This window comes from Girardinichthys multiradiatus, chromosome X (genome assembly GCF_021462225.1).
Source record: "Girardinichthys multiradiatus isolate DD_20200921_A chromosome X, DD_fGirMul_XY1, whole genome shotgun sequence".
Taxonomy (NCBI): Eukaryota; Metazoa; Chordata; class Actinopteri; order Cyprinodontiformes; family Goodeidae; genus Girardinichthys; species Girardinichthys multiradiatus.
In genome coordinates, this window is record NC_061817.1 from 35934531 (window position 1) to 35960457 (window position 25927).

At 40.3% G+C, this 25927-nt stretch overlaps 2 protein-coding genes across 4 annotated transcripts; one reads left to right on the forward strand and one right to left on the reverse strand.

Moving 5' to 3' along the window:
- Positions 1–1144: 1144 nt before the first annotated feature.
- On the reverse strand, positions 1145–17558 carry LOC124862979 (dual specificity mitogen-activated protein kinase kinase 4-like). 3 transcript variants are annotated; one of them, XM_047357199.1, is made up of 13 exons: positions 17063–17558; positions 13996–14031; positions 13292–13324; positions 9089–9191; positions 8823–8997; positions 8624–8743; positions 8407–8526; positions 8272–8323; positions 8068–8195; positions 4526–4603; positions 2014–2162; positions 1830–1875; positions 1145–1739 (listed from the first exon to the last, which is right to left on the reverse strand). In XM_047357199.1, exons 1-13 carry the CDS (start codon positions 17232–17234, stop codon positions 1626–1628), a joined length of 1326 nt encoding a protein of 441 aa, XP_047213155.1. In that variant the 5' UTR covers positions 17235–17558; the 3' UTR covers positions 1145–1625. The 3 variants fall into 3 exon arrangements, with proteins under 3 accessions (XP_047213155.1, XP_047213157.1, XP_047213156.1); XM_047357201.1 differs by lacking the exon at positions 13292–13324 and having other exon boundaries at positions 9089–9179; XM_047357200.1 differs by lacking the exon at positions 13292–13324.
- A 2350-nt stretch (positions 17559–19908) lies between these two features.
- tmem220 (transmembrane protein 220) lies at positions 19909–25879 on the forward strand. Its single transcript, XM_047356537.1, has 6 exons — positions 19909–20253; positions 20337–20366; positions 20438–20498; positions 20688–20811; positions 25478–25537; positions 25622–25879. The coding sequence occupies exons 1-6, from the start codon at positions 20146–20148 to the stop codon at positions 25752–25754; spliced, it is 516 nt and encodes a 171-aa protein (XP_047212493.1). The 5' UTR covers positions 19909–20145; the 3' UTR covers positions 25755–25879.
- Positions 25880–25927: the final 48 nt, after the last annotated feature.

Genomic DNA, 25927 nt, shown 5'->3' on the forward strand with positions numbered 1-25927 from the left:
CTCGTGTCAAACCTGGCCTTCATAAAAAAGCGGCAGCGAGAGAGCCATAAAACTTGTTTACAAAAAAAAACAACTTCATATTTCCCTGAACAAACAATTCCAATTTGAAACATGGTGGTGGATGCATTATGCTGTGGGATGCTTTTCTTGCAATAGGGACAGGGAAGCAGGTCAGTTGATGGGAAGATGAAGCTAAATCCAGGACAATTCTGGAAGAAAACCTGTTAGAAGATTTGAAACTGGGGTGGAAGTTCACATTCCAGCAGGAGAACGATCTTAAACACACAGCCGGAGCCACAATGGAATGGCTCACTTAAAGCCCAGACCTAAATTCAATTGGGAATCTGCGGTAAGAGTTGAAATTACACACTGTCCACCTTATGTGACTGAAGTTGAGCTATTTGGAAAAGGAAGAATGAAGTCTCAACCTTTAGATGTAAAAAGCTGGTGAAGATGTACTCTAAAAGAGCTGCAGCTGTAACTGCAAGAAAAGGTGGTTCTACAAAGAACTGATGCCGAGGGGCTCAACAGAAACTCACTCCACACTTTTCAGATTTGTAGAAAAATAAACTGAAAAACATGCATTGTTTTCTTTCTACTTTATATTTATGCACACCTCTGGTTGTAAAGTGACAAAATGTTTGAAGTGGGCTACAGAATCACATTGCCACCAGTGCAGAGTTTCTCCATTATTGGCAGAAGGTGGGCATCAACACGGACCATCATAAGCAGCCTCCAACATCTGGTGATTATCTGTGTTTTCCAGCTCAAAGATCAAACCCAGGGATGCACGATATATCTGCATTAACATCGGTATCAGCCGATGTTTAACTGTTAACATATCAGTATCGGTCCCATTAGTAAAACTGGGCCGATATTAACAACCAGTGTTTATTTACATCTTGTTGCCGTTTGTGTTTCTGGAGGGGGATATCTGTGGTATCTGTTGGTTGTGTAATGCAGGACTGGGGGTGTTTTAAGTGTCGAAAGGGTTAGGAAATTTATATAATATCTGTAAATATTGGTTATCGGCCATAACATCAATAATATCAGTGAATCCATAATAACATAAAATGTATTAATTATGAATGTATGAATATTGATTTTCAAAACAATGACCTAAAAGAAGACAGAACTCATCGTCTTCTTTCTCCTTTGTCTTTATTCATTCATCAGCATACTGCATGTCTGACAACGGGTTTATTACCAAACACATTGCTCTTATTCACGGACATTAAAGAGGCGGAACAGTTAACAGACAGGATGATTCCAGTTGGTTTTAAAGTGTCCAAATCAAAAACTCTACATCATTTTGGTTCCATAAATACATTTCCCACATTATTTTTCAGTGACTGGTAACTCCCTGTTAGCAGTCCTGGAGATGTGTAACGGCTGATGGATCCAGCTCCCAATATATATGTGTGTGTCTGTGCATTTGTGAACAAGAGAGAAACAGAAGTGCGGAAATATATACAGACTGATCCATAAATGGTGCGTTTTTTTTTTTCTCTTTTAACACTGCAATAGGGGACCAAACAATTTGACACAAAGATTTCATCGTTGATGGGTTTGTTTTTAACAGATCGGTGGAGATAGGTTGATGTGGTTTAGTTTTTGTCTTGCTTTCATTCCATGTATGTGGGGGAGCTGGGAGAGGCCGGCATCTGATCCATGATCCTGCAGACGTATCCGGCAACGTCGACTGAGCGCTCCTCGTACATCTGAATGAATGGGTCTCTCTGGTGTGTAAAAATAAAATAAAGGGGGGCATGAGAAAGAAATTCTACTGATGTATATTATATTTTCTCTTTGACTAAACCTAAACTTACCAGAAGCTCTCTGTACTTTGGCCTCTTGGATTCATCCTTTGTCAGGCTGAAAATGACAACGTAAAGCATCACGTTTGAGAGGGTAGTTTGCGTATTTGTCCACGACGGGGCAGAAGACTACACCAAAACATGAATAAAAATCTAAACAAGGCACATGTTTGTTAATGCATTGAAGATTTCTCACCACACGTTAACAAAGGAGATGAATTTGGGGGAGAAGCGCCTCTCGTCTGAGTTGCTGAGCTGCGGTGGGTCTCCTCTCACCACCTGAGTCAGCTGGTCGAACACACTGTTCCACTTCGGGTAGGGAAACCGTCCTGTGGCCAGCTCGTACTGAAATATACACACCCAAAAAAATGATGAAGAAAGCAGAGAAAATAAACCTAAGGGATAAAAACCCGGCAGAATGAAGAGCTTGTTTTCTAGACTGTCACATCCTCGTTAATTTAATGAAGTTTCTCTACATGAAACAGCCAAGAAGCTGCAGCACACAGGTACAACAGAGTCCTCTGGAAAGTACTGTGGATGAGTGCACTGAGAACAATGCCTCTTACAAATAAAACTTTGCTCCAAGATAACAATAACATCCAATCCAAACACGTTTCAGGATTATAATGCAGGAAGACTTGTACATTCAGCATGTCACATGCTCTCATTACCAGTTTCCACATGCACCAGCAGCACGGTAACCATTTATAGACAGACGGATGAATGAATGGAGACAAAGAGGTGGTTAGACAAACAAATGGATGTTCAGATGGATGAAAAATTTGATAATTGGATGGGTGGATGATGGATGGATAAACTTATTTCTTCATGATGGGTTTTCTCTTGTTGCGTCAAGAAAACAACATCTCAGACCAATTTTGTTGCCATGACTTACAGGGGTTGGAGAATGAAACTGAAACACCTGTCATTTTAGTGTGGGAGGTTTCATGGCTAAATTGGACCAGCCTGGTAGCCAGTCTTCATTGATTGTACATTGCACCAGTAAGAGCAGAGTGTGAAGGTTCAATTATCAAGGTAAGAGCACAGTTTTGCTCAAAATATTGAAATGCTCACAACATTATGGGTGATATACCAGAGTTCAAAAGAGGACAAATTGTTGGTGCACGTCTTGCTGGCGCATCTGTAACCAAGACAGCAAGTCTTTGTGATGTATCAAGAGCCACGGTATCCAGGGTAATGTCAGCATACCACCAAGAAGGACGAACCACATCCAACAGGATTAACTGTGGACGCAAGAGGAAGCTGTCTGAAAGGGATGTTCGGGTGCTAACCCGGATTGTATCCAAAAAACATAAAACCACGGCTGCCCAAATCACGGCAGAATTAAATGTGCACCTCAACTCTCCTGTTTCCACCAGAACTGTCCGTCGGGAGCTCCACAGGGTCAATATACACGGCCGGGCTGCTATAGCCAAACCTTTGGTCACTCATGCCAATGCCAAACGTCGGTTTCAATGGTGCAAGGAGCGCTAATCTTGGGCTGTGGACAATGTGAAACATGTATTGTTCTCTGATGAGTCCACCTTTACTGTTTTCCCCACATCTGGGAGAGTTACGGTGTGGAGAAGCCCCAAAGATGCGTACCACCCAGACTGTTGCATGCCCAGAGTGAAGCATGGGGGTGGATCAGTGATGGTTTGGGCTGCCATATCATGGCATTCCCTTGGCCCAATACTTGTGCTAGATGGGCGCGTCACTGCCAAGGACTACCGAACCATTCTTGAGGACCATGTGCATCCAATGGTTCAAACATTGTATCCTGAAGGTGGTGCCGTGTATCAGGATGACAATGCACCAATACACACAGCAAGACTGGTGAAAGATTGGTTTGATGAACATGAAAGTGAAGTTGAACATCTCCCATGGCCTGCACAGTCACCAGATCTAAATATTATTGAGCCACTTTGGGGTGTTTTGGAGGAGCGAGTCAGGAAACGTTTTCCTCCACCAGTATCACATAGTGACCTGGCCACTATCCTGCAAGAAGAATGGCTTAAAATCCCTCTGACCACTGTGCAGGACTTGTATATGTCATTTCCAAGATGAATTGATGCTGTATTGGCCGCAAAAGGAGGCCCTACATCATACTACTAAATTATTGTGGTCTAAAACCAGGTGTTTCAGTTTCATTGTCCAACCCCTGTATGTGGATGTTAAAGCCATTTCTACAGATAATAGGAGAACCTGTTTATTTCAACCCAGAAGTCCTGACAGTGGTGCTGTCAGCTGGTGTTTAGCTGAAAACATCTATCCGAAACCAAAAAATTAGGGCTACAGATGATCCTTCAGTGTCATGGGGTGGATACAGAGCGATAAAACTGGGTTACTCATTTTTGCACCTCAACGTCCGAAGTGTTGCAAATAGCAAACCAGTTTCTTACTGATCGTTCTGCTAAACAGTGTTTTGAAATGAATGCTACTGTCTACAGGAACAAATTTTGTTTGCTTTCTGCAACAAGCTGCTGTTTGTTCTGAAGGATGCATGATTGCATGTTTACACAGCCTGGAATACTCTGAAGACCAAACTTCACTCTGCTGTAAGCTAATTAAGCATTTCAAGGACACACGCTTAATTAGCAACACAGCAACACTGTTTTTACTAAGGTGGAAATATCATTTTCCACTCCCTCCCTGGTTTCAAGTAATTTTCTGCAGAGATGTGGAAGACCAAAGCAGGATGAGCTCACCAATGTGATTCCCAAACTCCAAACATCTGAGCGGACATCGTATCCCTGCCTGGAAGCGCTGGGGTCAATTCTCTCCGGCTGGAGAAAAAAAAAAGACAGAATTTGAACTTGAAGTTTAAAAACTAAAGAAAATACAATGCACACCGGGAAATTACACACTTATACATTCCGGTGGTCTCAACTGAATGTTTTTAGTCATTATCCCCTGATTTTGAGAAGCAGACAATATGTAGGAGAGAGTTGAACAGTTCTGCAACAGGATGCAGCATGAATGAGCTACTGTTTTAATCTGTAGCACACAGGATGCCATCATCTCAGGCTTAGACACATGCAGCTTCTGCTCTGTCCTCTTTCCTCTTCACTCCAACACCAACTCAGAGTAAAGTGTGACAGAGGGCTGCAGTGCAGAGCGCAGGATGCATCTCACTGGCCCATTTACAGGCCTGAAATAGATGCTGATGTCACTGCTGCAAAGGAGCGCATCACATCTGCAGCAATGCTTGATCGCTAAAAATCACTGCAGAGGAAGCAGGTAAAAAACTGTTTTAATACAAAGATCATTTGTATTTTATTGAGCAAAGCACTGTCTATGTTTTAGAATTTCCATCAGAATATATTTCAGATTTACTGATTTAATCCACTATGTCAGACTATTACTCAGTTGAAGCAGGTTCTAAATATTTGCTGCCCTCATCTAAAAGTTTTTTACCCCAGGAAACAGGAGCTGGATAAAAATTAAATCAATCCACTTGGTGCAGCTGCTTTTAAAGTCATGCACCAAAATGATCAGGATTTTCCTTGTTTAATCTTCATGTTTGCCGAATACAACCTTAAGCATTTTGTCAAGTGGTTTAAGTGGATAGATGGTAGATATTTTAGTGATTTTTTTATGATTCCACAAAAAATAAAACATTTTAAAATGTGTATTTTTCTGAACATCCTGAATGGGTACACCTATATTTGTTAAGTCAAAAATACGAGTGCACCTAATGTTGTGAAAATTCAACAATGTGGTTCACTATACACCACAGAACCTTGACTGGGTGATCCCTCCACTCCTGATTGGATGGCACATTGATTGCACTGGGTGATCCCTCCACTCCTGATTGGATGGCACGTTGATTGCACTGGGTGATCCCTCCACTCCTGATTGGATGACACATTGATTGGCCTGGGTGATCCCTCCACTCCTGATTGGATGGCACATTGATTGCACTGGGTGATCCCTCCACTCCTGATTGGATGGCACGTTGATTGGAGTGGGTGATCCCTCCACTCCTGATTGGATGGCACGTTGATTGGAGTGGGTGATCCCTCCACTCCTGATTGGATGGCACATTGATTGCACTGGGTGATCCCTCCACTCCTGATTGGATGGCACATTGATTGCACTGGGTGATCCCTCCACTCCTGATTGGATGGCACATTGATTGCACGTGGTGATCCATCCACTCCTGATTGGATGGCACGTTGATTGGAGTGGGTGATCCCTCCACTCCTGATTGGATGGCACGTTGATTGAAGTGGGTGATCCCTCCACTCCTGATTGGATGGCACATTGATTGCACTGGGTGATCCATCCACTCCTGATTGGATGGCACGTTGATTGGAGTGGGTGATCCCTCCACTCCTGATTGGATGGCACGTTGATTGAAGTGGGTGATCCCTCCACTCCTGATTGGATGGCACATTGATTGCACTAGGTGATCCCTCCACTCCTGATTGGATGACACGTTGATTGGACTGGGTAATGGGCACATTTAATGAGCTGGGTGAGAAAATGATGATCTCAAACATTCGGTCATGTCTTGCTTAATAGATTACTCGTATAAGACGACAAAACATTTAAAAGCGTAACAACTGACAAGGTCATGCCCAGCTGTTGTTTTCAAGACCTTGGAATGCTGTCTGCATAGTTAGGAATTTGCTTTGACTAAACCGACTAAACCACCAGCCCTCAGAGGCCATGTGGGGTTACCTGGAGAAAAGACAGCTAAAGTGGATCAAAGTTCATATCTGAGAACTGCTGGCTACACTATATTTTATTGGATATGATTAAAAATATTTGGACTTTTCATACATAAAAAAATCTGTTTAATTGCTTTTTCCATCTAAAATATTGCTTTCAGTACCCATGATTTGGACCTGGATGGTATATGAGAGAACTAGTGTCTTAGATCATGGAAGTAAATGTATTCAGTCTTTATTACAGGTAGTTGTGTAGCAACCTCTTTTTACCCAACGAGCCTTTGGAGTAAAAACAGATCAACAACTGTCTGTAAGTGGGAGGTATCACAGGCTGAGCTCATGAGGGCAGAATCATGGAAAGTAAATTATCCACAGCTCACTGTAGTTTGAGTTGGTCCACACATTTTTAAACAATAACTCAGCCGCTAAACATCATTAGGCCTGTTGTAACCCGCAGCACTGGGATCAACACACCTGGTGTTGCCAGCTGGAAACAAGAAACTGGTGCTTAGATTCCTGCAGCCTGAGGTCACTGGCCTCGGGATGCTCCAGAGCAACTTGGATTGAGCGAATGGAGCGCCGCTGTTCCAACGGGAAAGGAGAGAGTGGAGCGGAGCTGTTGGACCGCTGGGTAGTGGTACTCCAGAACTAAATTTAGAATGGAAACTGCTGCGAGAGACCCAACAACTGACGTAACTCAGACAAAAAATAACCTCAGGTGATGCCGCCACAATAAGGTCACTGCTTGGATCCGTCAAAGCTTTCATATCAACTGTTTGCAGGAAATACAGTTTTCATCAATGTAATTTTAGATTTATTTATTGCTTTCATGGTCCAAATTGTGTCAAATCTGACCAACAATTTCAAGATCATAGCAAGATTCCTTCAAGTGCCCGACCAAGCCCAAACAAGCTTTGGTTAGAAGCAGAACCTGATATTTATTTCAGCTCTACTGTAGCCAGCAAAAAACTAAAGGTTGAGCGAACAGCTGAGAAATGTTTTAATGTGAGAATAATGCTTCTGTTCATGCAGGTTTTTTACAACCCCCCCCCCCAAAAACAACAACACGAAGAACGAGCTGCATAAAATATTTCAGAAGTATTTGAAATTGTTTTTCTTTAAAATAAAATTAGATTAGTACGTCAAATTCAGAAATATCGATAAAAAATTGCCCCAACAATCTGTCCTTTATGGTGATTTCAGTGACATTTTAAGTCCAGTTTTAGGAAAACTGCTCATACAAGTGTTGAAAATGCTGCCAAACCTTAGATAAGAATGCAGCGGTGGTTACGTTTTCAACCATACATTAAAACATCAACAAAAAGAACAAATTGAAGAAACACTTAAAAACAACCTGCTTGTCTTTAAAGAAATGACAGGAAGAAAAGACAAAACCAATGTTTGCAAACCACCGAATGCAAGTTATAAAACATTTATATGCTGCTATATATCATGTTAACAATAAAATCAGCGCTTGCATTTTTTGTAGACAATATCCATGACAGAAAAACAGAAAAATAAAAAGAAACCTATTTTAAGAAGCTTTACAGCTAAACGCCTGCTTAGTTACTGACCGCCATGTACGGCCTGCAGCCTGCATCTCTGGTTTTGGCGATGGAGTCCACCAGCTGGCCGCTGATGCCGAAGTCACAGAGCTTTATGTTGCCGTTCCTGTCCAGGAGGATGTTGGACGGCTTGATGTCTGAGTGGAGAGAGCAGAACAACGGATGGTGAAAAAGTGCAAACACCTAAACTCACAGCAGCTGAAGTCTGCTTACCTCGGTGTATTATTTTCAAGTTTTCTTTCAAGTGGTTAAGTGCCTTCACAGTCTGCACACCAAAAACAGATGTTAAAAGATGTTGATGGATAAAATCTGAGAGAAAATGTGTTTAAAAAACCCCCAATAACTTACAGCTAAAGTTATTTTTCCTAATATCTCTTCTGGAATCACGTCGTCTAACGAGCCATATACAAACTTGTAAAATTTGTCTAACGAGGTAGCCATGAGTTCCATACAAATCCAGCAATCACCCTGAAAAAAATCCAACAAATCGGGTCATTTGGAGAAGAACTAACCCACATTTTAAATCTTGTTTAACTTTAAGTGTTTCTGGAACAATTTGCTTCACCTCTCTGAACAGAGCGCCGTAAAACTGGACAATGTAAGGACAATCACTACTTCTCATCACCACGTCCAAGTCCATCAGCAGCTGCTTCTGCTCCTTCTCATCAACTGTTGACCGGATCCTCTGGAAGAAAAAATTACTTTTTTATTTAATTTTTTTCAGATTCAATGAGAGGCGTTCACCCTGAATAAAGACAGGTCACCTTAACTGCCATGATCATGTTGCTCGGTTTGTGCACCATCTTGTTGACAGAGCCATACGCCCCACGGCCTATTTCACCCAGATCCTTGAGATCTTCGGCTGTGAAGTCCCAGTGCTGCTCTGGGGAGATCTTCAGCTTCCCCGACGACTCAATACTGTGAGTTCTCAGCCTCTCTCTGATAAAACAAAAAAATCCATTAAGCATTAAACAGAAACCGGACAAAAGGCTGACTCTTATTCCCACAATAAGGTGGGGGGCTCACTCACATGTGGGGGTTCTGAAATGGAGGTCCAGCCGTGTTTAAGGAGAATCTAGTGGAGGGTTTGGTTGAGGGGTTGGCGAAGTTCAGTTTCAGAGCTTTGCGTTTACCTGAGCAGCAGGAGAAACATTAATTACTTTTTAATTAATTTAATTAATGGAGCAAACATGAAAAGCAGAGCAAAAGAAAAACAGTCATTCAAAGTAAAAAAGTAGGAATGTTAAATGTGCAAAAACAATAAACCATAAAATGAGACAACAGAGGGATTGAAAAGATGAGTACATGAAAAATTACTAGAATTTAATGGATTTAATCATTTTTATAGGGAAGGGGCGTAAGAATTGCAAAAACTACATAATCCAAAAAAACAACTAAAGACAGTAATAACATGTATAAAATCCACTAAGATTGGACTAAATTCTATCATCTCTGTGTGCAGTACAAGAATCAGTGCCCCTTGTCTTAACTTTTAATGTTTTATTTATTTAAACAGGAAACTCAAAACTCCCAGGATTGCTACTTAAATATTCCTAACAGAAAAACTGAATATCTAAAACAAAAAAAATTTGAGATAAGAAATATGAAGTAAAAAAAAAAAAGGGACTCTAGTAACTGGGCGAAAAAGCTGTTCTAAGCCATGTTTGAATTGTTCACTTATTGACTGAAGGATGAAACACATCGCGAGTTAACCGTGTTTGCATTGGTGTTTCAATGTCCTGCAATAATTCTACTAGAAAGAGGCCAAGCAGTGCGCAGAAGTTGCAATTTAATACAATGGTGCACAAATATCAGCTGCTACAGTTAGCAAACGGTAGCACGTTTCTACTAATGCAAACGTTAGGGTTAGCATTAGCGTGCTAACACTTATGGCTGCACCACAAACATAAAACAGTAGACATTAAATTGTCTTTGGTGCCATGTAGAGAAGATGCATGTGGGCAGCCACCACGTTTTGAATTGCATCTGGGAATCGACACAAACCTGCACTGGGACTTGAATTTGGATGAACTGTTTCTCTAAAATAAATTTAAAACTTAATTTACCCCTAAATTAAAATATTTTATTTCATGTTAGTTAAGAATTATTTAGTATTTAAGTTAGCTAGTTTGTTTGCCATGAAATATTCATTAGAGATGGATTTTGTATTTTGTTTTTAGATGTTAAATAGGAGATGTTCCCTATTTGTTGTGATTAAGATGTAATTAGGGATGTTCTTCGATCTTTAAAAGAATTTTAAAAGGAGCTTATTAAAGGAATTGACCTGCTTGTTAGCAAAACCTCCTACATTGTGGCAACATATCTAAATGCGGTTTACCTCTTCTCCATCAACGGGCAGGGCCCTTAATCTGATGCTAGCTTTAGCATTAGCTTGCTAACATTAGCGTTAGCATGTTTTTGATTTAACTAACATCAAATATTTAATGTTTATGGTTGTGTTAGCATGGGTCTGTTCATTTTAAACTGCTAACACTAACACCTACTTTAATAAATGCATGACAACACTATTACTAATATTATCATTACAATGTTAGTGGCAAAGCTTAAGTAAGTAAAAGCTAATCGTAGTTTTAGCCAATATCATAAGATTAAAGTATTTGCGTGCTAATGTGCAGAGGTTATTGTGTGGGTTTTAAGACTAGCAATGCATAGAAAATAATATTCATTCCTTCTAGGTCTTACAAGTCTTGTAGTTACATCTGCACGTTATGCTTATATCACTGGACAAAGCACAATAAAATTCTGAGACGTGAATAGGAATAATTAAGTACTGCTACACTCAAGTAGTACTCAGAATAAGTAAAGACCAGGGTACCCTTACAGTGCTGTTAGAAAGTATCAGCCCAGTTTCAGATTTTTTAAGTATTTGGCTTCTTGGCACATTTAAATGGTTTAGATCAAATATTTTTTATATATCAGACTAAGATAACCTGAGTAAGTACAGAATCCAGTTTTTACATTATGATTTAATTTACTAGAGGAAACCATCCAATCCAAACCAGCCCTACCCTATATGAAAATATAAATGCTCTTCTTTTACACCAATGACCATAGATTTTTTGATTTCTTAGAAGGATTGTATTACAACTCTTTCATACCAGTGAAAGCCAAACATTATTAGTATTTGAATGTTTGGACCTTCTTCAAGCACAGGATGAATTCCTCACCACAGAGGACTTAATGATCTAATTACCTCTATTAGAAAGATTGGATTAGAACCAGCTCTTAGCAGTAAACTCCCAAGGATTATTAATATTATTTGATTTGTTTTTCTGTGTTTGATTTTCTGTATCATTGTAATGTTTTTCCTTATGTAAAGCGCTTTGAGTGCCTTGTTGCTGAAAAGTGCTATATAAATAAACTTGACTTGATTTCTGTTGAATCATAAATTACTTATAACTGCGTCGTTTTAGTTTAACTTAGATAGCCACACCCACATCAGTAGAATAAAAAAAAAAAAAAAATCACTTAAACAGAACCCATCTGAATAAATGAAGTAGGCCAAAGAACTCAAACAGCAACACATCATGCCCCAAGCTAAAGACATTTAAGAAAAGAAGAGAACCAAAGTCTTTGACATCTATCAGTCTGGGTTACAAAGCTTTCGAAATGCATCTAAAGCTCTGCAGGCCTCAATTGCTTCAGTTAAGGTCAGTGTTCATGATTCACCAATAAGAAAGAGACTGGGCAACAATGGCCTCTATAGCAGAGCTCCAAGGTCAAAACCACTGCTGACCTAAAACAACACAAAGGCCTCATATTTTCCAAAAAATATTTCTGGGAAAATATTCCATGGACTGACAAGACAAAAGTGGAACTTTCTGGAAAGTGTGGGTCATTTTACAACTGGCATAAAACAAGCGATCATTAAAAAAAACCTAATAATAATAATAATAACGTCATACCAACAAACATGTTGCTGGCAGTGTGAAGGTCTTGGGCTACTTAAAAAAAAAAAAAAGAAAAAAAAAGAGACCTCTCTAAAGTTCGGACTCCTAATCGACATCCTGTGGTGTGACTCTAAAGAGGCTGTTCCAGCTCAATCTCCCTCCAATGTGGCTAAATTAAAGCAAGTCTGCAAAGAACAGTAGGACAGATTCCTCCACATTGACGTAAAAGATTCATCCGCAGTTATAACAAACATTTGAGGACAGCTGCTAGGTTCAAGGGTGGCACAAGCAGTTATTAGAGTTGGGGACCAATTATTTTTTCCAATGGGTCCAGGCTGGTTTGGGCAGCTTTTTTACCTTAGTAAATGAAATTCTGATTTAAAAACTGTTTCTTATAATTACTCTGGTTATCTGCGGCTGGTGTGATGGTCTGAGACATTTATGTGTCTCAAAGAGGTAAAAAATGTAAGAAATCTGTAAATACATTCACCATGAAGCACCAATGGCAGTGAATAAATAAATAAGTGAACATTTCAAAAACAGCATCTGCTGCAGGACTGTTCTGGTTTCTGATTCCTCCTATTTTTCAAGGCAGATTTGATATTTAGAATTAAACTCAATACAACAGTAAGCGTCATTAAAAGGTATTTACTCCAGTATATCTGGTTTAGACTGCAGTCATTTTAGCTAAACAATGCATAAAATCTGTCAGCTTGCAACTTCTTAGCGCTTCATTTACACCTCAGCTCTTTGATGTTGTAACAAAAATACAGCAAAGCATGCTGGACTTTAACCTGAATGCAAACATAAAATGGAAAGGTAAACAAACTTAAAAAGCTAAAAAAAAATACAACGTATTGTGATGGAAACATGCAAGACCAACTGCGCTGATTTCACCTCGCTTCAAATGTTTGGACCACCCAAAACACCACAGGAATGTGTGCAGGAATAGGCCAAACAGGGCTTAAAATGACAACTTCAGTGTGTTTTCACTACACACAAGTGGATAGTTGAAGTGCACCCACACCAAAAATAAAAACAGAAACGAAACACGTCAAACAAACTCTTCTTTTGCTTGTTAGTTGCACGCTGAAAACCACAGAGTTAGAAGGGTGGCCTTTAGTTTCTGTGCATGCTTGCAACTATTCGCTTATAGTCAATTAAAATCTGCAGAGCATATCTGCTTCTGGCACAAGCCTACTCAGACCAATCAGGCTTGGATTAGTGGAGAACAGCAGGACAGATCCCCTCCATACCAAAGTGTCAGGCGGAAAGAAAGAGATGAGTGCTGTTGGTGCTGAAGCAAAAGAGGTTTGGCTTACTTGGGTGAGCTCCAGACAGGTTTATCTGAAACCCTAGAGGTGAAAAGAAAGCTTTTATTTTTTATAATCCTCAGGAGACTGCTTTGTCAGTTAGACATCAGAGTCTGTTGCTTTAAATGTGTCTCTTTAGTTCCACAGCTAAATGTTAAAAATTGATTTACAGAAATCTACCTTGCTTTGCAGTGTTATTAGCGCTTCTGGAGGATCGTTTTGCAGACAGAATGCATTTTATGAAAAGAAATGGATTAGCATGCACCTATGAGACTGCTACAAACACTTGACCACAACAAAACGAAGGTAAATAAGATGGTAAACATGAGCGGCTGGTAAAAATAAGGGTCAAAAAGATGGAATGAAGAACCATTTTCAGATGGCTTGACAGGGAAAAGGGCATAAGAAGCGTTTTATTTTCTCCGGACAGCTCACCGTCAGACAGCATCACATCAGGAGTTAGGAAGCAATAATTAAGCAGCATTAAGGTAAAAAAAAATGAAATACAGTCAGAGGAATATAAATTAAGACTACATCAGGTCGTATTGTCAAATCATTTAGAATGTTAAGCTAAATAAATCACAGCCTATAGAGGTTTTATTAATGCTCTTACATAACTTAGCTGCAGTAATTCTTCAAAAAGCAGATTTAAAAAAAAAAACATTTTTATTTCTTTACTTTTAAACCAATAAGTGACAGAAGTGTGGAGCTACCTGTTTCACTCTGACATCTCCAGCAGGTGTTGGACTCTGAAAGTTAAGATGAGAGACAGTGTTTGCATAGAAATACAGCAGCAGTGCAGCAAAGGGAGCTGAACATTGAACATCTTCAGGTTTTACTTCTACCTCCTAGAGCAGCGGCTCAAGGCAAAGCTAGCTCTTTAAATCTGTTGGGAAACATCCAAAACTCACCAAACTTCAAGCTCCAAGCTGTGTGAAGCACAACTTTATTGTGTTTAGGTGTTTAAGACAATGTTGGGATAACCTTGACCTGCTCAACACCAACATACAAACCATTCAGTCTTACTGGATTCTGTTGTTTGTTTATAAATGCACTGAAGTGGATTCAATAAGATTAAAACAAGCCGTAGGCAGCTGGACAGAAATGGGACATTATTTATAATTAGGATAACTTTTGTTTTAAAATGGAACAACATAAGTAAACTAAAAATAACTCAATTAAGTGGTTTTATAAATGAAAAACCTCCAGTCGGTCGCGGCAGATGGCCGCTCACACTGAGCCTGGTTCTGCTGGAGGTTTCTTCCTGTTAAAAGGGAGTTTTTCCTCTCCACTGTCGCTACATGCATGCTCAGTATGAGGGATTGCTGCAAAGTCAACGCCAGTGACTGTCCACTGTCTCTACATGCTCATCCAGGAGGAGGCAATGCTGCAAGTCACTGACTGGATGCAATCTGCTGGGTTTCCTTAGATAGAAAAACTTTTTATCCAATTTGAATAAATAACTGAATCTGACTGAACTGTTCAATGGTTACGATTAATTGGAATGTATGAACCTGACTGTTGTGAAGAGCCTTGAGAAAACGTGTTGTGAATTGACGCTATATAAATAAAACTGGATTGAATTGAAAAGTTTCAGTTTGAATCAGTTGATCAATGTAGAACAAATTCTTTACAAAGTAACATCAGGGAACACAGACAAAGTGAATCGGTTCAATTTATATCCAATTACCCAGAGTCCAAAAAACTGCAGTCATTTCCAGTTCAACAGAGTTAACTTCAAGCAAGATAAAATCCTAGTAAATTGAACAAAGTCAGATTTAAATAAAAGGAAACTTACATACAGTCCATTTCAATTAATCTAGTTCCAATTCATTAAAGTCCACTTCAATCCAGTGGTGACTTGATTCAATATTATTCAATGTAATGAACCATCATTTGATTCAGGTGTGTTGAACCAGGGACCGAACTAAGACATGCAGGATACCGGCCCTGGAGGAGTTACTTTGGACCCCACTGACTTAAACCTAAACCTCCAATAACAGACTTTTAAATCCATTTCTATTTTAAAGTGATTCAATTCAACAAATTTTAACTTTCTAATTATTCCAAGTTCAATTATTTACAGTCCAATTCAATCACACTCATTCTAATTCGTTAAGTCAAACTCAGTAAGGCTTGAAGTCCACTTCAATCTGGTACTTAGGTTCAATTCAACACGGTCCAATTTATATTTACGCATTATAAATCCAGTTTCACACAGTCTAACTGAATTACAAGTCTGCTCCAATTCTACAGGGATTTCAACCAGACTCCAATAAGAGACGTTCCACCACAGCCCAGTTTACATCAAATTTGAATTACATACAGTCCAATAAATTCATTTAGCAACAATTTCATTTAAAAGTCAGATTTAGGTCAAAGTCCAAAATCAGGCCTTTCAGATCAATCAAGTAAATTAAAAGCTATGAGCATCTAGTCCTATTCATTAGGGATAATACAAGTCCAATTCATGTCATTCAATTCAACAAAATTAGGTTTAAATCAAAGCCAGGTAGATGTTTCTATATTATCCAGTTTTAACTGAATATGACCACCTGACTTAGGCAAAAAATCTCTTTAACCAATTTCAATTAGGTTTATTCCAATTCATTATGGTCAACCTCCATTATTTAATCATTTAAATCAGTTTAATGTTGTCATTTATAAACAAAAGCCTATTAACATGGATTCCCATTTATTTTAGTTTGAATCCAGTTCAGATGAACACAGATTAACATGGAGGTTCAACTGCATACAGTCCATGCAGGGAAACTTGCCCCAAATATCAACCATGCACTTCAATCTGGTATTATTCCAATATAGTTTAGCATAGTTTGGTTTTAATTCAACTCTTTCCAATTCCATTTGAATTGGATTAAATACTTCAGTCTAATTTTAATAAAGAATCATTAAACTTGAATACTTAACAGCTTGAACACAGTTCCGCAGATTAAAACTAAAATGTTTTATATAAAGTGCAAATCAAATGAATTAGAATGAACCTGGGTGAATTGGACCGTGTGTGTTTGGACTTTGATTTTAAGCTGACTATGTTGGATTAAACGGCCAAATTCTGCTCTCTTTCTTACATTCAAAGTCCAGACACACACAGTTTGATTCAATGTCAATACAGCACACACTAATCCAGTAATGATTTCAATCAATTCTACACAGATTTAAGTCAGAGGCCAATAAGATTAAATCCACTTCAATTCTACTAAATCCTATTCAACTGAGCTTAATTCAGTATAATTCAGCCTAATTCAGGCCATATAAAAGTCCAATTCAACGTATTCTAGGTCAATCCAGTTCCAACCAGTCCAATTAAATTTCAAGATCCACACACTGCAATTTAATTATATTTCATAGATTTTAATTTATTCACGTGTGAATAAAATGTTGTACATCCAGAGTAAAATAAAAGACCATTCTAGTGAAGATCATCACAGATTGTTCTGATCCTATACAGCCCAATCCAATAAATACAAGATTAATGCTTTAGTTAATATAAAATGCTATTTTGTACTGGCTAAAATCAAGCGACTGCATCAAACCTAAACAATTAACTGCAAAGTCACTCAGTAAATTCCCCAGAACATCAGGAAACCATTGTTCCCATTAGGTTAGCTTGTGTAATCAAGAAGCCGCTGACTCGTTGTGTAAAATGTGACAGCTCGATCATTCCTCTGGGAATATTTGGCAGCCTAAGGAGTAGCCTCCCTGGGTTAGCCGTGCTAACATTAACCTTCACAGCAACCGAATGAGAGCTCCCTGACTCACCCTGCATGCTGCTCATGGTTGTAGTGTGCTGGGACTGGGACTGGGACTGCTGCGGCTGCTGGAAGTGGTGCGCAGCCGATCCTGCGTTGTTGCTGCTGCTGCTGCTGTGGCTGCTGGGTGTTGTTGAGTTGTTTGAACTAGCAGTCGCCATTGTTGTGTGTTTGAACTCCATCAGCAGCGCCGGGGGCTGCAATGCAGAGAGACTCGGACAGCAACTTCACTCCCTTTTCCTCCTCGCTGCTGTGGAAATTTCAGCACCACTAACGGCGGCTTAGCCCCGCGAAACAAAAACAGGCGACGAATGTAAACGAGTATAAGTCCTTGAAATGACTAAATATGCGTTAACCCTGGGGGCTGCGTTAGAAGCGCCTTATCTAGGGACAAAAACAAACAGCCAGCTAAGCTAAGCTAGCTAGACGGGCTAACAATCAGCTGACATTTCAACACCCACAAACCGCAGCAAGATAGCAGCTGTTAGCCGGGGAGGGACCGGATGTTTTGTAGCAGCTCTTTCAACATAAAATACAAGGCCATTTATTCATCACGCTTATGTAAACCCACAAAAAAAAAACAAAAAAAAAAAACACTACTGTACGTTATTGACGTGTTTAACTTGCTAATTCTGCTCCCTTAATTTAATCAAACTGTGTTAATTTTCGTTGGCCCCTTTCCTCAAATCCTGTTTGCTAAAACAGGGCACAATAACTTGACGTTGTCACAAAGTGCGGTAGGTTATAATTTCTATTTCAGTGGAGAACAAAATAAAACAATGTCCCTCTCTCATATCTGAACGACTGCTATTCCGGGCAAGGCATGCAGTTAAACATGGTCCTTTTTCAACAAGATCTCTTATAATATACAGCTCCTCTCAGCCTGAGGCTCTGGTTCAAAATTGGAAAAGGTGGATTGTTTATTCCAGATCATCATCTGGCATAATGCACACATTGTTTCGATCTGCTGTGTTGAAGAAAAGGCTCAGCCAAGATGCACAACACTTTCTTTGCATCATATCAAACATGTTCTGGCTGTTCAACTGTGCGTTGATAATGCTGTATACCAGTGCTGCATTGTGCAAAAAAATCACATGTGAGATTCCTCAGGGCTCCATTCTCGGGCCACTTTTATTCAATATACGCTCCCCGTAGTTTTTGTTCCCTGTGTATGCTGACACAAACCTTATATTTCTGTCATCATAAGATCAAAGTCCCTTACAATCACAGAGTCAGTGTACATCCATAATACTAATGACTGAATGGAAAAAAAAACTTGCTTCAGCTTAATACTGAAAATACAGATGTGATTGTTTTTGGCCCCATAAAGGACAGTTTAGAAATCAGCACTCAGAAATATTCAATCAGACTAAAGACCAAAGAGTGTGCCAGAAGCCTAATTTTTAACAGTAACATAAAGTGCACTCTAAATCAGCCTACTGCTATCTAAAAAAATATTGGCCAAAATAGGGGTTTCCGGTCAGATGAGTACACAGACAAACTGGTGCATGCTTTTGTTTCAGAGGTTTAGATGATCCTCCAGAAGCGCTAATAACATTGCAAATGAATTATTGTATTGTCTTTACCATTTACTGCAACAAAAATAAATCAGACAACTGCAGCTCATCTAAAATGCCAGAGTCCTGACCAACACAACAAAATAAGATCATAACACATCAGTCCTTAAATAACTCCCTGTTTATCAAAAGACAGAATTTTAAATCTTGTCGATCCATTATAGGGCACTGAACAGTCATGGGTCTGAAAACATTTCAGAGCTGCAGACCAGGTAAACCCAGATCCCTCAGATTACCAGAGACCTGCTCACACAGTGTCCCAAGGGCCAGAACTTAAAAAAGAGGAGGCAAAATTAACTTTACATGTACGGTCTTCAGCTCTAGAACCAAGTCTTAGTAAAGCTGGAATGTGCAGAAACTGTTGGTTAATTATATCAAGACTAAAAACATTACTGTTTACTGTAGCTTTCCATCAAACACCAAAGATTATTTAATTGGTTATTTTAAATTCAAATTGCATTTTATTTTATTTTTTTGCTTTTTATGTAATATTTTTAACTGTTAAATGTATCTGTGGGCTGCACGATGGCGCAGTTGGTAGCACTGTTGAAGGTCCTGGGTTTGACTCCTGGCCGGGGATCTTTCTGCATGGAGTTTGCATGTTCTCACTATGCATGCGTGGGTTCTCACCGGGTACTCTGGCTTCCTCCCACATTTCAAAGACATGCCTGTTAGGTTAATTGGTCTCTCTAAATTGCCCTAGGGTGTGTGAATGAGTGTGTGCGTGGTTGTTTGTGTGTTGCCCTGCGATGGACTAGCGACCTGTCCAGGGCGTACCCCGCCTCCCGCCCATAGACTGCTGGAGATAGGCACCAGCTCCCCCGCGACCCACTATGGCAGACGCATAGAAAATGACGGACATGTATCTGTTTTTCTTTTTATGTATGTCTTGTTTTAAGCTCCTTTATTTTATCATGAAGCTATTTGACTTACCTTGTTTATAACTGCGGCTGTACATGACTGGCCCTATTTATGTAATCGTACTGATATTTTACTGTATCTTGATTGCATTTACATTAGTACTGATTATATTGGTCAGTGGAAAATTGTTTTAAACATGCTACACAAACAAGGTTTGATTTGATTTGACAGCAATACGAAAATAAATGTAATACATAAACACATTACTAAATATGATAAATAATTTTATCCTTTTTATGTTGCTTAGCGCAGTTTTGTGACTGAATTATATTCTGACAACAAATGCCGGATGGCATTCCCCCGTGTTTCCGCAACGTCTTTGGAAGAGCACAGTGAGATTTGTTCAATAACACATCACTCGTGGAAAGACATTTGCGATTAATATCAAAATCATCCATTTTTTGCTATTAGACTAGAAAAATATCGACCATTGTTACATATTTTGTACAAACACAATGTGTTCTTTCAGCTGAAGACGTTGATATCGAGCGAACCCTCTTCATCAGTGCAGCGGCGGTACGTGCGTCGGCTTACTGACGTCTGTACGTCCCGTAGGCCCGGGCGGGGAGGGGAAAGAGCACCGTTCCAAACAACAATGGGGGAAGTTTGTGAGGAGAAAAACTCAAAGTCATGGCTTTCTGTTGTTTGGCGAATAAGTAACGTTGTAATGTCTGTGTTCTTTGTTCTGGCTTCATATGTGCAGGTTAGTCCTTGAAGAATTAGTGTTTACTGTGACTGGGCTCTTTTAATGGTAATAATATCAGTTGTTCTGATCTCATTTTGCAGATCAATGACCCAGATGCAGGTTTATGGATGGTAGGTTTAGGGGCTTTGCAGCTTTTCCCCTTCTGGGTGTGCAGGTTGTGCTTGACGTGTTTCTGTTTCAGGTGGGTTATGGAGTCCCTGCTGTCCTTTGTGCATTTCTTGGCTTCGGACCGCATGTGACAGGTAGGCAGAAAGGGCTGGATGAGCATTTGCAGACTGCATTGGATTTACACCCTCTTTCTTGGTTTTCACTCTTGAGGACAAATTATTGAACTCTGTACCGTTCCAGCACATTTTACTAGTTCTAATAGCACCACCTAGTGGCTGATATGGTGACATTACAGCTGGTTGCTTTTTGGTTTTTAATTCCAGAAACTTTGCCCTGGAGGCGAGTTGCTGATCTCCACCTAATGATCTCCAGCGCAGCTATCTTCATATTAGGATTCAAACTTTACACAGAGCGAGTCACGCAGATCTTTCAGCAGGAGGAGGGCCGGTATGCTGCCATCTCATGCTAACTGGATAACAAAGAAATAAAGCTGTGCCAATGACTGCTTCAATGCGGCGTGGCATGGAGGTAATCAGCCTGTGGCACTGCTGAGGTCTTATGGAGGCCCAGGATGCTTCGATAGCGGCCTTTAGCTCATCCAGAGTGTTGGGTCTTGAGTCTCTCAACGTTCTCTTCACAATATCCCACAGATTCTCTATGGGGTTCAGGTCAGGAGAGTTGGCAGGCCAATTGAGCACAGTGATACCATGGTCAGTAAACCATTTACCAGTGGTTTTGGCACTGTGAGCAGGTGCCAGGTCGTGCTGAAAAATGAAATCTTCATCTCCATAAAGCTTTTCAGCAGATGGAAGCATGAAGTGCTCCAAAATCTCCTGATAGCTAGCTGCATTGACCCTGCCCTTGATAAAACACAGTGGACCAACACCAGCAGCTGACACGGTACCCCAGACCATCACTGACTGTGGGTACTTGACACTGGACTTCTGGCATTTTGGCATTTCCTTCTCCCCAGTCTTCCTCCAGACTCTGGCACCTTGATTTCTGAATGACATGCAGAATTTGCTTTCATCCGAAAAAAAGTACTTTGGACCACTGAGCAACAGTCCAGTGCTGCTTCTCTGTAGCCCAGGTCAGGCGCTTCTGCCGCTGTTTCTGGTTCAAAAGTGGCTTGACCTGGGGAATGCGGCACCTGTAGCCCATTTCCTGCACACGCCTGTGCACGGTGGCTCTGGATGTTTCTACTCCAGACTCAGTCCACTGCTTCCGCAGGTCCACCAAGGTCTGGAATCGGCCCTTCTCCACAATCTTCCTCAGGGTCTGGTCACCTCTTCTCGTTGTGCAGCGTTTTCTGCCGCACTTTTTCCTTCCCACAGACTTCCCACTGAGGTGCCTTGATACAGCACTCTGGGAACAGCCTATTCGTTCAGAAATGTCTTTCTGTGTCTTACCCTCTTGCTTGAGGGTGTCAATAGTGGCCTTCTGGACAGCAGTCAGGTCGGCAGTCTTACCCATGATTGGGGTTTTGAGTGATGAACCTATAAAGTCTAAGGGTTTTAAAACATTTGGAAAGGCTTTGACACCTTCCATAATAATGCATACTAATGTTCAGGACAAGCTTGACCCTCTGCAGTTGATATATTAAAGTCACAGAGCAGTGAATGAAGCTAGTGTCATTTTTATTTTTATTACACTGCTGAAAAAAATAAAGGGAACACTCAAATAACACAGCCTAGATTTGAATGAAATATTCTCATTGAATACTTTGTTCTGTACAAAGTTAAATGTGCTGACAACAAAATCACACAAAAATTATCAATGGAAATCAAATTTATTAACCAATGGAGGCCTGGATTTGGAGTCACACACAAAATTAAAGTGGAAAAACACACTACAGGCTGATCCAACTTTGATGTAATGTCCTTAAAACAAGTCAAAATGAGACTCAGTATTGTGTGTGACCTCCACGTACCTCTATGACCTCCCTACAACGCCTGGACATGCTCCTGATGAGACGGAGGATGGTCTCCTGAGGGATCTCCTCCCAGACCTGGACTAAAGCATCCACCAACTCCTGGACAGTCTGTGGTCCAACATGACGTTGGTGGATGGAGCGAGACATGATGTCCCAGATGTGCTCAATCGGATTCAGGTCTGGGGAACGGGCCAGTCCATAGCTTCAATGTCTTCATCTTGCAGGAACTGCTGACACACTCCAGCCACATGAGGTCTAGCATTGTCCTGCATTAGGAGGAACCCAGGGCCAACCGCACCAGCATATGGTCTCACAAGGGGTCTGAGGATCTCATCTCGGTACCTAATGGCAGTCAGGCTACCTCTGGTGAGCACGTGGAGAGCCATGCAGCCCTCCAAAGAAATGCCACCCCACACCATTACTGACCCACTGCCAAACTGGTCATGCTGAAGGATGTTCCAGGCAGCAGATCTTTCTCCATGGTGTCTCCAGACTCTGTCATGTCTGTCACATGTGCTCAGTGTGAACCTGCTTTCATCTGTGAAGAGCACAGGGCGCCAGTGGCGAATTTGCCAATCCTGGTGTTCTCTGGCAAATGCCAAGCGTCCTGCACGGTGTTGGGCTGTGAACATTTGTGGACGTCGGGCCCTCATACCATCCTCATGGAGTCAGTTTCTAACCGTTTGTGCAGACACATGCACATTTGTGGCCTGCTGGAGGTCATTCTGCAGGACTCTGGCAGTGCTCCTCCTGTTCCTCCTTGCACAAAGGTGGAGGTAGCGGTCCTGCTGCTGGGTTGTTGTCCTCCTACGGCCTCCTCCACGTCTCCTGGTGTACTGGCCTGTCTCCTGGTAGCGCCTCCAGGTTCTGGACACTACGCTAACAGACACAGCAAACCTTCTTGCCACAGCTCACATTGATGTGTCATCCTGGATGAGCTGCACTACCTGAGCCACTTGTGTGGGTTGTAGAGTCCGTCTCATGCTACCATGAGTGTGAAAGCACCACCAACATTCAAAAGTGACCAAAACATCAGCCAGAAAGCATCGGTACTGATAAATGGTCTGTGGTCCCCACCTGCAGAACTACTCCTTTATTAAGTGTCCTGATAATCACCAAAGATTTCCCCCTGTTGTCTTTTCTATTTGTACAACAGCTGTGAAATTAATTGTCAATCAGTGTTGCTTCCTAAGTGGACAGTTTGATTTCACACAAGTTTGATTTACTTGGAGTTATATTGTGTTGTTTAAGTGTTCCCTCTATTTTTTTCAGCAGTGTATTTACTGATGCGTTTCAATAAATTTAAATATCAGTAATAGGTTTCTTTATGTCATAAATTCAATTCAAAACATTAAACTTGCATATTATATAGATTTATTATACACAGAGTAATGTATTTCAATAGTTTATGTTAATTTTGATGGTAATGACTTACATCTCATTAAAAACCCAAAATTCAGTTTGTCAAAAAATTAGAATATTACATAAGACTGATTAAAAATGATTTTTATTGCACAAATTTTATGTTATGGCCTACACCATCATGAGGAGAACTGCCTACTTAAACGTTGTCCTGTCAATGACATCCACCACAAGGAGGTTGAGCCACTAATAGTCCTTCCTAAAGAAGCTGGCTGTTCAGAGTACATGTATCCAAGCATATTAATAGAAAGTAAAGTGGAAGGAAAAAGTGTGGTAGAAAAGGGTGTTAGAGTAACATGGATCACTGCAGCCTTGGGAGGATTGTGAAGCAAAGCCCATTTAAAAGTTTAGGAGATTCACAAGGTGTGGACTGCAGCTGGACTCAGAGCTTCATGAGCCACCTCAAAGATGCATCCAGGACATGGTCAACAACAGCCACATTCCTTGAGTTAAGCTACCCACGAACCAAAGACCCCATCAGAAGTGTCTTACTTGAGATCAAGGTTTGTGTCTCTGGTTTGGGAGTCCTGGCAGCGTGTTCTCCACACATTTCACAGGTCATAGCTGACAACTATTTTGTTACTGATCAGAAACTTGATGTGGGAGATGTTCATGTGATTCCCATTTAGTATGAAATGGTAGAACAACCTTTGTTCTTACCACCTTGAGTAAACTGACAAATTTCTTGGATCTTGCCGAGTCTGTACAGATCTTAGGGAGAAAGGACTGGACAGTTGCTCACTTTTGCTCCAAAGTCCTCTTTTTAGATTAAAATAATTTACAAAGGTCATTTACAAAGGTCCCGGAGTCTGAAAGAACGGAGAGTCACATAATACAAGCTACTTCAGGTCCAGTGTGAATTTTCCACAGTCAGTGATGATTTGGAGTGCATTCCTACCATGAAACATTGTAGTGGCAGCATCATTGTGTTTGAATGCTTTTTTTTCAGCAGGGACAGGGAAGCTGGACAGTGTTAATGGGAAGATGGAAGAAAACCTGTAAGATGGTACAAAAGACCTTTAGCTGGGGCAGAGGTTTACCTCTCAGCGTTGACAGAAACCCCAAACAAACAGCCAGAGCTACAATGGAATGCTTTAGATCAAAGCATATTCATGTCTGAGAATGGCCTACACCTAAATTTAATCGAACATCTGTGGCAAGACGTGAAAATGAATCTTCACAGTCGCTGTCTATCCAGTCTGACTGAGCTTGACTTATTTTGGAAAGAGATAATTTTAGTCTTCTCATGTGGAAAGCTGGTGAAGACATACCCAAAATACTTTCAGCTGTAATTGTAGAGAAAAGTGGTTAAGATTTTTATTGTAAAAACCTTTGTCCATTACACAGTTATCTTCTTGGTTTTTGGTTTATTATATAATTCCCAACGAAAAACACTGCTATAATGTTAAAAAATCAGAAAAATGTAAACATTGTATAAACATTTTAGCAAAGCAACGTAATCCAATGACTAATTGAACTATATGTTCCCTCCTTTCAACATTTTTTGGAATATTTGTACAAGCCTGAAAAATAAGTGTGGGGGGGAAAAAAAAGAAATATCTTGTTTTTATAGAGTGTAGATCTAACTAAAATCACTATTCCATTAGCCTCTTTATTAAAACTTTGCTTATAAGAATAGGTAAAAAAGATAAATATTTCCTTAGAGACTAGGCCAGGAAGAGGGCAGAAAGGAATGAGCAATGATGGAATAATATCAATGAATAATAATCTTTTGCTTTCCAAATTCTGTCTCCATAGAGAATTTTCTGGTCTTTTGTTGACAGCTGTTTGGCTCATATTATGTCGTCACTCTGGAAGGTAATTTACTGTTCAACACAAGTTTACATTAAGCTTTTAATAGATTAAAACTTCTTGTTTTTTTCCACTGTCCTTCTCTACCAGAGCCCCTGTTGGGATGCTGCGAGTCTCCACAGCTGTTGCCATCACAGTTTTCCCTATTGTGGCTTGGCTTTACTACCACGTCAATAAGGAGCTGAGATCAAACTGGCCTTCACACTGTAAAACTGCGATTTAAAGCAGCTACTTCTGGGCTCCTCTTTCTCATGACGTTCCTTTTTTTTTTTTGTTTGATGGAAAAATCCCTCGCCAAGGAAATAGTTTTTTGTGGACCTGTTTAATAAAAATGAATTAGAGCAGAAAGATTTGTCTTTTTGTTAATTATTTCCGTAATTACAATAAACAGTCTTT